This window comes from Tamandua tetradactyla, chromosome 21 (genome assembly GCF_023851605.1).
Source record: "Tamandua tetradactyla isolate mTamTet1 chromosome 21, mTamTet1.pri, whole genome shotgun sequence".
Taxonomy (NCBI): Eukaryota; Metazoa; Chordata; class Mammalia; order Pilosa; family Myrmecophagidae; genus Tamandua; species Tamandua tetradactyla.
In genome coordinates this window covers 51,126,829-51,140,630 of record NC_135347.1, presented here as the reverse complement: position 1 = coordinate 51,140,630, position 13,802 = coordinate 51,126,829, and the positions used below count along the sequence as shown (strand labels likewise).

Here is a 13,802-nt window from a genome sequence, read left to right as displayed (position 1 = left end):
AGTTTCAAGGAAAAATTCACATGCCAATGCATGTGGTTGGCATTAAGTAGATTTGGGATAAGTTGAAATATACTTTGAAACCCAGAATAATATGTTTGTGTTTCATTTGGTTAGTGGAAGCCATTTCATGATGGTGCTGTCATTCAGTGGCACTTAAGGGAGATTATTTTAGCAATGGCAGCATTTATGGCAGATCAGATTGGAGAAATGCTGAAACTACCAGTGTTATGTCATGTTATTTGGTTGAAAACTCAGCAGTATTCAGGCAGTATTCTAGGTTGTGGAGCTCCAGCTGAAAACACAGTAGACTCCCTGTTCTCATGGAGCTTATGAGTGTGGGGGTAGATGGACAATGAGCAAAGAGAGTGTCAGATGGTGATAATATCCTAAATGAAAATTAAACTGCCTAAGAAGGATAGATAGGAATAGATTGGTGGCAAAAGGCAGTGTTTTTAATAAGTTGTTTTAGTGTAAAACTTCATGATAATGTGATATGTGAGCAGACTCGAACAAAAAGAGAACGGTTATATGTCTGTGGGAACATTCCAGACATGGAGAACAGTAAGAGCAAAGGCCCTTAGAGGAGTGCTTGATTTGTTGAAGAGTAAGGAGGCCTGGGTGACTGCGTATTTGTATGTTAATATTGAACAAGTGGAGTTATAGAGAAAGAGGAGATAATCCAGTGACCTGGAAGGCGGTGGGAGTGTGTATGCAGATTAGGTAGGATCTTCTGAGTCATTGTATCAAGTTTAATTTTTACTCCAGTTGGGAAGCTATTAAAGGATTTTAAACAGGGGAATGATGGGATACAATTTATGTCTTAAAAGGATCACTCAGAATTATGTTGGAAGTAGACTGTAGGGACACAAGGGCAAAAACAGACAAGCATATTAAATAAAGATTATTTTCTGTAGTAGATATCAAACACATGTCAAATATAATATTGATAAAACTAATTGGTAGCTTATACTGAAGTGAAAAGTTGCCAACTAAAATAAGAAACATGGGCAAGTTACTCAGATGTTATCTTTGCCAAGTGCCGCTTTTTCTTATTTAGTCATTTATGTCTTTCTCCTTACCACTTGAAAAATAGAATATTTATCTTAATTTACTTTGAAATTCAAAAACCTCTGAGATTTTAATACTACTTTTTTTCTTTATAGCTCAAGCATTTGAAAGAATGATGAGTCCAACTGGTTCTAATCTTAAAACTAATCAATCTGATGAATGTGCCACCTGTCAGCCTTTTCAGGAGACCCAGACATCCAGTATACCTTCACCTACAGCTTTACCAGTTTCAGCACTTAGACAACCAAGTGGTGACGGTAACTAGATGAAGATGCTATGCCTTATAATAAAGATAAATTAGAATTAAACAAAAATAAGAAAAAGGTAAAATAAATATTATCTAGTATAGTCAGGATTTAGTCAGGTAAATGAAACCAGACTAGGTATCAGAAGGATTTCAGTATAGAGACTTGGTTATACATATATGTTGGAAGACTGAAAGTATATAAAAATGCGAGTGCTCCAGTGTGTTAATTTCACAAGACTGCATAACAGAATACCACAAACCACTGGGTGGCTTAAAACAATAGAAATGTATTCTCCCACAGTTTTGGAGCCTAGAAGTCTGAAATCAAGGTGTTGGCAGGACGAGACTCCCTGTAAAGCCTCTAGGGAAGCATCCTTCTTTGCCTCTTCCTCCAGCTTCTGGTAGCCCCAGGCGTTCCTTAGTTTGTGGCAACATAACTCTAGTATCTGCCTCCTTCTTCACGTGGTTGTCTTCTCTCGTTATCTGCCTCTCTGTGTCCAGATTTTCCTCTTCTTATTAGGACACCAGCATATTAGATTAGGGTACATCCTAAGGTCACATTCTGAGGCTCCAGGTGGGCATGCATTTGGGGGGACATTTTTCAACCTTGTATATCAGGTAACTCAGAGTTTAGTAATGGCAGGAAGCAATCACCACCCCAAGAATTGGAGTAACAATAGGGGAGAGGCAATGTTACTGGAGCTTGATGCAAGAGCACCAAGAAGTGCTTGGTATCTAGGTCTGAGGATGAAGGATTGGGACACACTGGCTGGTATTATGACCTATAAGGGAACACCAAATGAGAACTTCTGTGCCAAAGACCCTCAGAGGGTTGGTGCTTGGATGACTAAGGGAGTGTTCCAGAGTTGATGTTAAGAACACTAACAGCAGCACTGTTACTGCTACTACCTGTCAGAGCCGGAAACAGAAAGAATCACTTCTCTTCTCTTCCTATTTCCAGTCTCCCACTGATGGCAGAACCTGACTAGAGGCAGCTCGCCAGGAAGTCTGGGAATTGTAGTTTCAGACTCCCAGCCTGGCATCAATGAGCATTGTTTAGAAGACTGCACTTGGGTTTAATAGACAATATGTATATAGTTGTACATCTCCCTTTCCTTAGAAATCTATTTTTAAATCTTGGGGCTCTCTGCTCTTTCTTACCACCTGCAGTTTAGGATTTTGAGGAAAATCTGGCTACATTTTTAAACATAAACTGTTGGTCTGTAACATGCTAGAAGTGAAGTGTAAATGTCAGTTAAAGGGAAATTCAGATCTTCTAACATTGTTTTGGACTTCAGTTTATCTTCTTAGTTAATAGCTATTTCCCATTTATCATAACTGAAATAAGGAGATGTAGTGTATACAGTTCTATATTTTAGCTCCAAACATGAATAAATTTTCTTTTAAAATGTTTTGCAGGTTCTCATATATTGACATCTGAGTTATTACATTATAAAAGTATCACAAATTCCGGAAATGATACTTTGTGTAATATGTCCACCCATATTACAAAAATATGTATATATTCCAATTTTTGTCAGTGTTATCTGTGTTATGTTCTAGAAGGGAGACAGTGAGACATTGTGCCTTTTGATTTTTATATTGTCCTAAAATTATCTGGCAGTGATTTTCATAACATTCTGTGGATACTTTATAACAAAAGAGAACATGTATTTATACTGATGTTCAGTTATTTTCTCCAAATTTGTGATAATCTGATTATTTTTAAAACAATAATCACTTTTCAACATTCGCATTATAAGAATAAAAAAGATTTTGCTTCCTTGTTAAATAAATAAATTAAAAATAAGAAATGACCTCTGATAGACTATATCCTCTTGCATTATTTAGACTTATGCCTCTTTCTATTCTTCATATGTTTTACTTTGCTTATATGCCATACTTCAGTCTACTCTGTTTTTTTCCTCTGTGCCTTAGTCCCTAAATTTTATTCATTCTCCTTTCCACACACACTAACTTAGCCTTAATATTATAGGCTTTAAATCTGCCTCCCTCTCTGCTCCCCCCTCTCCCCTAACAATGTTTTTCAAGTATCACCCCTCCTGTCCACTGAGTGTGTGAATTCCAGGACCAACTCTGGTCTAATATTCTGCCTTTGTGTGATAATTTACAAAAAGCCACCTCCCTAGGTCTTTGCCCTTAGAGTGGGATATGGTTCAACTTTTGTAGTTAGTAGCCCTCTCTCAGCATTCTCTTTTTTTTTTTTTTTTTTTTTTTTGTTCTTTTGCATGGTCAGGCACCAGGAATCAAATCTGGTCTCTGGCATGGCAGGCAAGAACTCTGCCTGCTAAGCCACTGTGGCCCGCCCTCTCTCTCTCAGCATTCTCAAATAGCACAGTTGATTCACAGCAAACTACCAATTCTCTGTGCACCATGTTTTTATGAACAGTTTATAGTAAAGAAAGTCGTAAAACTAGATCAAATGCTTACAGGAGCATGAAAATTTTTGGAAAGCTTTGGAAACATTTCCTGACCCATTGGATATTTAATTGTTTCAGTATTGCCAAATTAAAATGCTTTACTTTTTTCAACCAACTCTAGGACTATGCTCCAAAGAACAGAAGAGAGTGTGGTTTGCAGATGGTATATTGCCCAACGGTGAAGTGGCAGATACAACAAAATTATCATATGGAAGTAAAAGATGTTCTGAAGACTGTAGTCCTCTCTTACCTGATACTCCCTTGGTAAGGAATCTGAAAAATGGCCTATTAATTTAATAAAATTTTATTTTATATTTTCCTGTGATTATTTTTTAATGCTTGAGCTTCCTATGATGAGGAATGAACTGACATAATGAATATATTTTAGATAATCTTGTTTAATGTCAATTTAAGGCAATAGTTCTCAAACTTTTTTTTTATCTCAGTGTGCCTTTATACTGTTAACGGTTATTGAGAGTCAGGTGCACAGGTGGTTCGGTGGTAGAATACTTTTCTTCCATGTGGGAGACCCGGGTTCGATTCTTAGACCATGTACCCCCCCCAAAAAAAAACTTATTGAGAGTCCCAAGAGCTACAGGTTATTTGAGTTATTAAAAAACTTACTAATTAAACTAGTAAACCCATTTTGTTAAGAGAAATAATGTTTTTTTTATGAAAAACATTTTGACACAAAAGAAGTTTGGTGAGAGGAGTGACATTTTACATTTTTACAAATTAATGTCTGTCTTAAAGACATTTTTTTATGTCTGACCACATTTTGAGACCCACCAATATAGGGAAATAGACCTGATTTTTTAGACAAATATTTATTTAATTTTCAGACATTCAAGAAAGTATCAGATGGTAATATTTTTGTTTGCATGTATACATATATGCTAGGTGTTAAATAGAAAATTCATAATATAGAATCCCAGCCCACTAAGACATCTCATTGTAAAATAGCAAAATACTCACAGAAGCAGTATTATACATAAATTAGGTATATTTTCATTCACTTAAACAAATATTTATTGAGCACCTGCTTTGTGCCAGGCATCTGGTTGTTCTCAGGTAGACACCATTAGCAAGATGAATATACAGCTGCTATACTATATATAGAGTATACATGTAAATGTGAATGTTTGCTGTTTGTAAGAGTTCATGAGCTAGATTTTACGAATAACCGTAGTTACTAAAGGTATGTTCCTTAGCTAGTACCAACCTTCAGTCAATATTTTAATAAAATGAATGTTCTAAATAGACTAATAAGTATTATTTGAGTTCATAAATGGTTCTCATTTAATGTTGATTTGGTTTTGACCAACCTGACAAGAAAGGAGCTTTACTGAAGCAGATTTTAAGTATAGTTTATTCTAGGTGGTTACTGTTGTGCAGTATACCTACCACTTTGCTTTTCTATACCATCCTTTGTCCCTGCTTGCCCAAGGCTTTTTTTGGCTGTTATAAAGAGGAGAGCCTTGGGTTGGTACAGAATCCTGGAGTTCTCCTTTCCTCATATTCCAGTCTTAAAATCCTACCCAATGGGGGGCCGCGGTGGCTCAGCGGGCAAAGTGCTTGCCTGCTATGCCGGAGGACCTCGGTTCGATTCCCGGCCCCAGCCCATGTAACAAAAAACGGAAAAACAAAATACAATAAAACAAGAAAATGTTTAAAAATGTTTCCCTTTCTTCCTTCCTTCCTTCCTTCTATCCTTCCTTCCTTCTCTCTGTCTTTCTTTAAAAAAAAAAAAAAAAAAAAAAAAAAAAATCCTACCCAATGCATACTGTAAAGTTAAAACTAAAATACTCTGTTCATCTGAAGCTAAAGAAGCAAAGTGGTTCTGTTTCTTGGAAAATTTGATTTCAGAAGAATTTCTGAGGCCATTTTCATTTTTATTTACTCCTATTAAAAGTATATGTTTGGAGGGATCCAAGATGGTGTCTTAGTAAGGTACATGCGTCTTAGTTCCTCCGACTCCAAATCAACTAATAGGTGAACAGAAACAGTACAAAACAACTCCCGGGGCTACAGCAGGGAATGGACACACAGCGTAACCAAGTCTGGGCTGGCTAGTCTGACTGCGAAACTCAGCTGCGGTGAGTGACATCCCCGAGCGGCGGGCGATTTCCCGAGCAGCCGCAGCTGCGGCGGTCCGAGCTAACCCCTCCCTCCTTCCGGGGCTGGCTGAGAGACTCGGAGAGACAAGCTTCCCAGCCAAGGCGGCCGGCGCCACACTTTTGCGGGCGGCTTCGAGTCCGCGACTACAAGTCTCGAATCAGAGGGCTATCCAAAGTCTGGGCTGGCAAGTCTGATTCCGAGTCTTGGCTGCGGCGAGACCCCCGAGCGTCCGCAGCTGCGGCGGTCCGAGCTAATCCCTCCCTCCTTCCGGGGCTGGCTGAGAGACTCGGAGAGACAAGCTTCCCAGCCAAGGCGGCCGGCGCCACACTTTTGCAGGCGGCTTCGAGTCCGCGACTACAAGTCTCGGATCAGAGGGCTATCCAAAGTCTGGGCTGGCAAGTCTGATTCCGAGTCTTGGCTGCGGCGAGACCCCCGAGCGGCCGCAGCTGCGGCGGTCTGAGCTAATCCCTCCCTCCTTCCCGGGCCAGCTGAGAGTATCGGAGAAGTAAGTTCCCCAAGCCGAGGCAGGCGGCGCCCTTCTTTTGCGGGCGGCTTCGAGTCTACGCTTTAAGTCCGCGGCTACGAGTCCCGGATCAGAGGGCTATCCAAAGTCTGGGCTGGCTAGACTGACTGCGAGACTCGGCTGCAGTGAGACCCCCGAGCGGCGTGCGATCTCCCGATCAGCGGCAGCTGCGGTGGTCCGAACTACTCCCTCCCCCCTTTCCGGGCCGGCTGAGAGTATTGGAGAAGCAAGTTTCCCAAGCCGAGGCAGGTGGCACCCCTCTTTTGCGGGCGGCTTCAAGTCTCTGCTTCGAGTCCGCGGATACGAGTCTCAGATAGGAGGGCTATCCAAGCCGCGGAAGCCCCCCCCCCACGGGAGGCTTCCTGGTCCGGTGGGGAATCCCCCAGGCCCGCTGCGGCCCGCAACCAGCCACAGGGTCCCCTCAAGCCGCGGCAGCTGACGCCCCCACCACGCGCGGCCCCTGAACCAACGGGGAGATTTGGATCCGAAAGCCCCAGGCCACGGAGATCGGTGACTGGGGGAGACCCATTCCAAACACTTGAGACAAACGTGTGCCACGTGCACCACGTACTGGGCAAGATAAGAAAAACAGATCCCAGAGATTTCACAGAAAAATCTTACAACCTTGCTGGGTCCAACACCCAGAGAAATCTGAATAAATGCCCAGACGCCAGCAGCAGAAGATAACTGTCCACGCTCAAAAGATTGAGAATATGGCCCAGTCAAAGGAACAAACCAATAGCTCAAATGAGACACAAGAGCTGAGACAACTAATCCTGAATATACGAACAGAAATGGAAAACCTCTTCAAAAATGAAATCGATAAATTGAGGGAGGACATGAAGAGGACATGGGCTGAACATAAAGAAGAAATAGAAAAACTGAAAAAACAAATCGCAGAACTTATGGAAGTGAAGGATAAAGTAGCAAACATAGAAAAAATAATGGATAGTTACAATGATAGATTTAAAGAGACAGAAGATAGAATTAGTGATTTGGAGGATGGAACATCTGAATTCCGAAAAGAAACAGAAACTATAGGGAAAAGAATGGAGAAATTTGAACAGGGTATCAGGGAACTCAAGGACAATATGAACCGCACAAATATACGTGTTGTGGGTGTCCCAGAAGGAGAAGAGAAGGGAAAAGGAGGAGAAAAACTAATGGAAGAAATTTTCACTGAAAATTTCCCAACTCTTATGAAAGACCTAAAATTACAGATCCAAGAAGTGCAGCGCACCCCAAAGAGATTAGACCCAAATAGGCGTTCTCCAAGACACTTACTAGTTAGAATGTCAGAGGTCAAAGAGAAAGAGAGGATCTTGAAAGCAGCAAGAGAAAAACAATCCATCACATACAAGGGAAACCCAATAAGACTATGTGTAGATTTCTCAGCAGAAACCATGGAAGCTAGAAGACAGTGGGATGATATATTTAAAATACTAAAAGAGAAAAACTGCCAACCAAGACTCCTATATCCAGCAAAATTATCCTTCAAAAATGAGGGAGAAATTAAAACATTCTCAGACAAAAAGTCACTGAAAGAATTCGTGACCAAGAGACCAGCTCTGCAAGAAATACTAAAGGGAGCATTAGAGTCAGATACAAAAAGACAGAAGAGAGAGATATGGAAAAGAGTGTAGAAAGAAGGAAAATCAGATATGATATATATAATACAAAAGGCAAAATGTTAGAGGAAAATATTATCCAAACAGTAATAACACTAAATGTCAATGGATTGAATTCCCCAATCAAAAGACATAGATTGGCAGAATGGATTAAAAAACAGGATCCTTCTATATGCTGTCTACAGGAAACACATCTTAGACCCAAAGATAAACATAGGTTGAAAGTGAAAGGTTGGGAAAAGATATTTCATGCAAATAACAACCAGAAAAGAGCAGGAGTGGCTATACTAATATCCAACAAATTAGACTTCAAATGTAAAGCAGTTAAAAGAGACAAAGAAGGACACTATATACTAATAAAAGGAACAATTAAACATGAAGACATAACAATCATATTTACGCACCGAACCAGAATGCCCCAAAATACGTGAGAAATACACTGCAAACACTGAAAAGGGAAATAGACTCATATACTATAATAGTTGGAGACTTCAACTCACCACTCTCATCAAGGGACAGAACATCTAGACAGAAGATCAACAAAGAAATAGAGAATCTGAATATTACTATAAATGAACTAGACTTAATAGACATTTATAGGACATTACATCCCACAACAGCAGGATACACCTTTTTCTCAAGTGCTCATGGATCATTCTCAAAAATAGACCATATGCTGGGTCACAAAGCAAGTCTTAACAAATTTAAAAAGATTGAAATCTTACACAACACTTTCTCGGACCATAAAGGAATGATGTTGGAAATCAATAATAGGCAGAGTACCAGAAAATTCACAAATACGTGGAGGCTCAACAACACACTCCTAAACAACGAGTGGATCAAAGAAGAAATTGCTAGAGAAATTAGCAAATACCTCGAGGCGAATGAAAATGAAAACACAACATATCAAAACTTATGGGACGCAGCAAAGGCAGTGCTAAGAGGGAAATTTATTGCTCTAAATGCCTATATCAGAAAAGAAGAAAAGGCAAAAATTCAGGAATTAACTATCCATTTGGAAGAACTGGAGAAAGAACAGCAAGCTAACCCCAAAGCAAGCAAAAGGAAAGAAATAACAAAGATTAGAGCACAAATAAATGAAATTGAAAACATGAAAACAATAGAGAAAATCAATAAGGCCAGAAGTTGGTTCTATGAGAAAATCAATAAGATTGATGGGCCCTTAGCAAGATTGACAAAAAGAAGAAGAGAGAGGATGCAAATAAATAAGATCAGAAATGGAAGAGGAGACATAACTACTGACCTCACAGAAATAAAGGAGGTAATAACAGGATACTATGAACAACTTTACGCTAATAAATACAACAATTTAGAGGAAATGGACGGGTTCCTGGAAAGACATGAACAACCAACTTTGACTCAAGAAGAGATAGATGATCTCAACAAACCAATCACAAGTAAAGAAATCGAAGCAGTCATTCAAAAGCTTCCTAAAAAGAAAAGTCCAGGACCAGACGGCTTCACATGTGAATTCTATCAAACATTCCAGAAAGAATTAGTACCAACTCTCCTCAAACTCTTCAAAAAAATCGAAGTGGAGGGAAAACTACCTAACTCATTCTATGAAGCCAACATTACCCTCATACCAAAACCAGGCAAAGATATTACAAGAAAAGAAAACTACAGGCCGATCTCTCTAATGAATATTGATGCAAAAATCCTCAATAAAATTCTAGCAAATCGTATCCAACAACACATTAAAAGAATTATTCATCATGACCAAGTAGGATTCATCCCAGGTATGCAAGGATGGTTCAACATAAGAAAATCAATTAATGTAATACACCATATCAACAAATTAAAGCAGAAAAATCACATGATCATCTCAATTGATGCAGAGAAGGCATTTGACAAGATTCAACATCCTTTCCTGTTGAAAACACTTCAAAGGATAGGAATACAAGGGAACTTCCTTAAAATGATAGAGGGAATATATGAAAAACCCACAGCTAATATCATCCTTAATGGGGAAAAATTGAAAACGTTCCCCCTAAGATCAGGAACAAGACAAGGATGTCCACTATCACCACTATTATTCAACCTTGTGTTGGAGGTTCTAGCCAGAGCAATTAGACAAGAAAAAGAAATACAAGGCATCAAAATTGGAAAGGAAGAAGTAAAACTATCACTGTTTGCAGACGATATGATACTATACGTCGAAAACCCAGAAAAATCCACAACAAAACTACTAGAACTAATAAATGAGTACAGCAAAGTAGCAGGTTACAAGATCAACATTCAAAAATCTGTAGCATTTCTATACACTAGCAATGAACAAGCGGAGGGGGAAATCAAGAAACGAATCCCATTTACAATTGCAACTAAAAGAATAAAATACCTAGGAATAAATTTAACTAAAGAGACAAAAGACCTATACAAAGAAAACTACAAAAAACTGCTAAAAGAAATCACAGAAGACCTAAACAGATGGAAGGGCATACCGTGTTCATGGATTGGAAGACTAAATATAGTTAAGATGTCAATCCTACCTAAATTGATTTACAGATTCAATGCAATACCAATCAAAATCCCAACAACTTATTTTTCAGAAATAGAAAAACCAATAAGCAAATTTATCTGGAAAGGCAGGGTGCCCCGAATTGCTAAAAACATCTTGAGGAAAAAAAACGAAGCTGGAGGTCTTGCCCTGCCAGACTTTAAGGCATATTATGAAGCCACAGTGGTCAAAACAGCATGGTATTGGCATAAAGATAGATATATCGACCAATGGAATCGAATAGAGTGCTCAGATATAGACCCTCTCATCTATGGTCATTTGATCTTTGATAAGGGAGTCAAGCCAACTCACCTGGGACAGAACAGTCTCTTCAATAAATGGTGCCTAGAGAACTGGATATCCATATGCAAAAGAATGAAAGAAGACCCATATCTCACACCCTATACAAAAGTTAACTCAAAATGGATCAAAGATCTAAACATTAGGTCTAAGACCATAGAACAGTTAGAGGAAAATGTAGGGAGATATCTTATGAATCTTACAATTGGAGGCGGTTTTATGGACCTTACACCTAAAGCAAGAGCACTGAAGAAGGAAATAAATAAATGGGAACTCCTCAAAATTAAACACTTATGTGCATCAAAGAACTTCATCAAGAAAGTAGAAAGACAGCCTACACAATGGGAATCAATATTTGGAAACGACATATCAGATAAAGGTCTAGTATCCAGAATTTATAATGAGATTGTTCAACTCAACAACAAAAAGATAGCCAACCCAATTACAAAATGGGAAAAAGACTTGAATAGACACCTCTCAGAGGAGGAAATACAAATGGCCAAAAGACACATGAAGAGATGCTCAATGTCCCTGGCCATTAGAGAAATGCAAATCAAAACCACAATGAGATATCATCTCACACCCACCAGAATGGCCATTATCAACAAAACAGAAAATGACAAGTGCTGGAGAGGATGCGGAGAAAGAGGCACACTTATCCACTGTTGGTGGGAATGTCAAATGGTGCAACCACTGTGGAAAGCAGTTTGGCGGTTCCTCAAAAAGCTGAATATAGAATTGCCATACGATCCAGCAATACCATTGCTGGGAATCTACTCAAAGGAATTAAGGACAAAAACTCAAACAGATATTTGCACACCAATGTTTATAGCAGCGTTATTTACAATTGCAAAGAGATGGAAACAGCCAAAATGTCCATCAACAGACGAGTGGCTAAACAAACTGTGGTATATACGTACGATGGAATATTATGCAGCGTTAAGACAGGATAAACTTATGAAGCATGTAATAACATGGATGGACCTAGAAAACATTATGCTGAGTGAGTCTAGCCAAAAGCTAAAAGACAAATACTGTATGGTCCCAATGATGTGAATCGACACTCGAGAATAAACTTGGAATATGTCATTGGTAACAGAATTCAGCAGGAGTTAGAAACAGGGTAAGATAATGGGTAATCGGAGCTGATGGAATACAGACGGTGTAATAGGACTAGATACAAAAACTCAAAAATGGACAGCACAATAATACCTAATTGTAAAGTAATCATGTTAAAATACTGAACGAAGCTACATCCGAGCTATAGGTTTTTGTTTTGTTTTGTTTTGTTTGTTTTGTTCTTATTATTATTACTTTTATTTTTTTCTCTATATTAACATTCTATATCTTTTTCTGTTATAATGCTAGTTCTTCTAAACCGATGCAAATGTACTAAGAAACGATGATCATGCATCTATGTGATGATGTTAAGAATTACTGATTGCATATGTAGAATGGTATGACGTCTAAAAAAAAAAAAAAAAAAATGGTCAGCACAGTACTGCCTAATTGTAATGTAATTATCTTGGAACGTTGAATGAAGCTGCATCTGATCTATAGTTTTTTTTGTTTGTTTGTTTGTTTTTTTCCTCTTATATATTTTTGTACTTTTTATTTTTATTTGTGTTTTCTCTCTGTGTTATCACTTTATTTCTTTTTCTGTTGTAGTGCTATTTCTTTCTCTAAATCGATGCATATGTACTGAGAAATGATGACCATACACCTATGTGATGATATTAAGAATTACTGATTGCATATGTAGAATGGATTGATTTCTATTGTTGTGTTAGTTAATTTTTTTAATTAATAAAAAAAAAAGTATATGTTTGGCTGTATAGATCAATATTTCACAGTTGAACAGAGAATATGAACTGATTTTTTTCATGATTCTGTATTTTCAGATGGTAAAAACAGTGGATCATGCCCATTCTACAGTGGAAAAACCAAATGATGAGATAGGAGATATTGCAAGAAATGAGACAATTCAAAATTCTATTTCTCAGGTTCCATCTGTGGAAAAACTGCCTATAACCACAGGAACTGAGGAGCTACCTACTTCTAGTTCTTTTATACTAGATGATGATGTTTTTGCAGAAATTGAGGAACCAAGTAGTCCTGTTGATGTCTTAATTAACTGCAGTTTACCTGTTGCTAGTATTTCAGATTATAAATTACTGTGTGGTATTGACAAGTATGTTTGCAATAAGATTAGTCTTCTACTGAATGATGAGGACAGTTTGCCCCCACTTCTAGTTGCATCTAGAGAATCAGAATCAGGTAGGATACCAGTTATTTAAATTAAAAAAAAATATATATATATATATATATATTTTTTTTTAAAGAATGTGGTGGTGAATTTCATTTGTGGTATAAAATGTATTAAAAAAAGCTTGGACAATTTGCTTGTAATATATGTTATGGATGGTAACTTTACTTTACAAAAAGTCTTATTATACAAAAACAAATTCTAAAAAGATTTGAACTTTTGAGTTGAATTTAATATAATTCATTTTTTGCAGCTGGACTCCTAATTTAGTATGGAGCAAAAATCCAGTACAACAGGGGAACTCATAGATTTAGCTCTGAGAAATATTTCTGCTGTTTAGAGTTTTGACTATATATCTTTTTTTTTTTAATCATTGGATTGGATGACAGTGCTAGGAATTTTAGTTCCTTCTTTTACTACTTAGTATATGTATGACTTGAAGCATGTTACTGAATCTTTTGGGATCTCAGTTTCCTCAGTAAGAGAAGAGAACCTAGATGACTTAAGGTCTTTTCTAGCCTTGAGATTCTGTGGCTAACTCCCACCTCATAGTGATTGCCTTGTTTAAACCCTTATCATTCCCAGGCATTATGCTATATCCTGCAATGTGAAATGATTATGTTCTCTGAATGATAACTACACATAAGGGAATAAGGCTTTGAACCTCACTTCTTTCAGTAGGAGCCATTGCAT

General features: G+C 38.0%; 1 protein-coding gene across 7 annotated transcripts in view; it reads left to right on the top strand.

Annotated features, from left to right (window-relative positions):
* ZFYVE16 (zinc finger FYVE-type containing 16) overlaps positions 1-13,802 on the top strand; it is a 121,367-nt gene that overhangs the window by 72,697 nt on the left and 34,868 nt on the right. For all 7 annotated transcript variants that reach the window (XM_077139309.1, XM_077139306.1, XM_077139303.1 and 4 more), the window contains 3 exons: positions 1,164-1,325; positions 3,878-4,020; positions 12,745-13,120. In XM_077139309.1, coding sequence (XP_076995424.1) covers positions 1,164-1,325; positions 3,878-4,020; positions 12,745-13,120 — 681 coding nt within the window. The remainder of the gene's footprint in view (positions 1-1,163; positions 1,326-3,877; positions 4,021-12,744; positions 13,121-13,802) is intronic.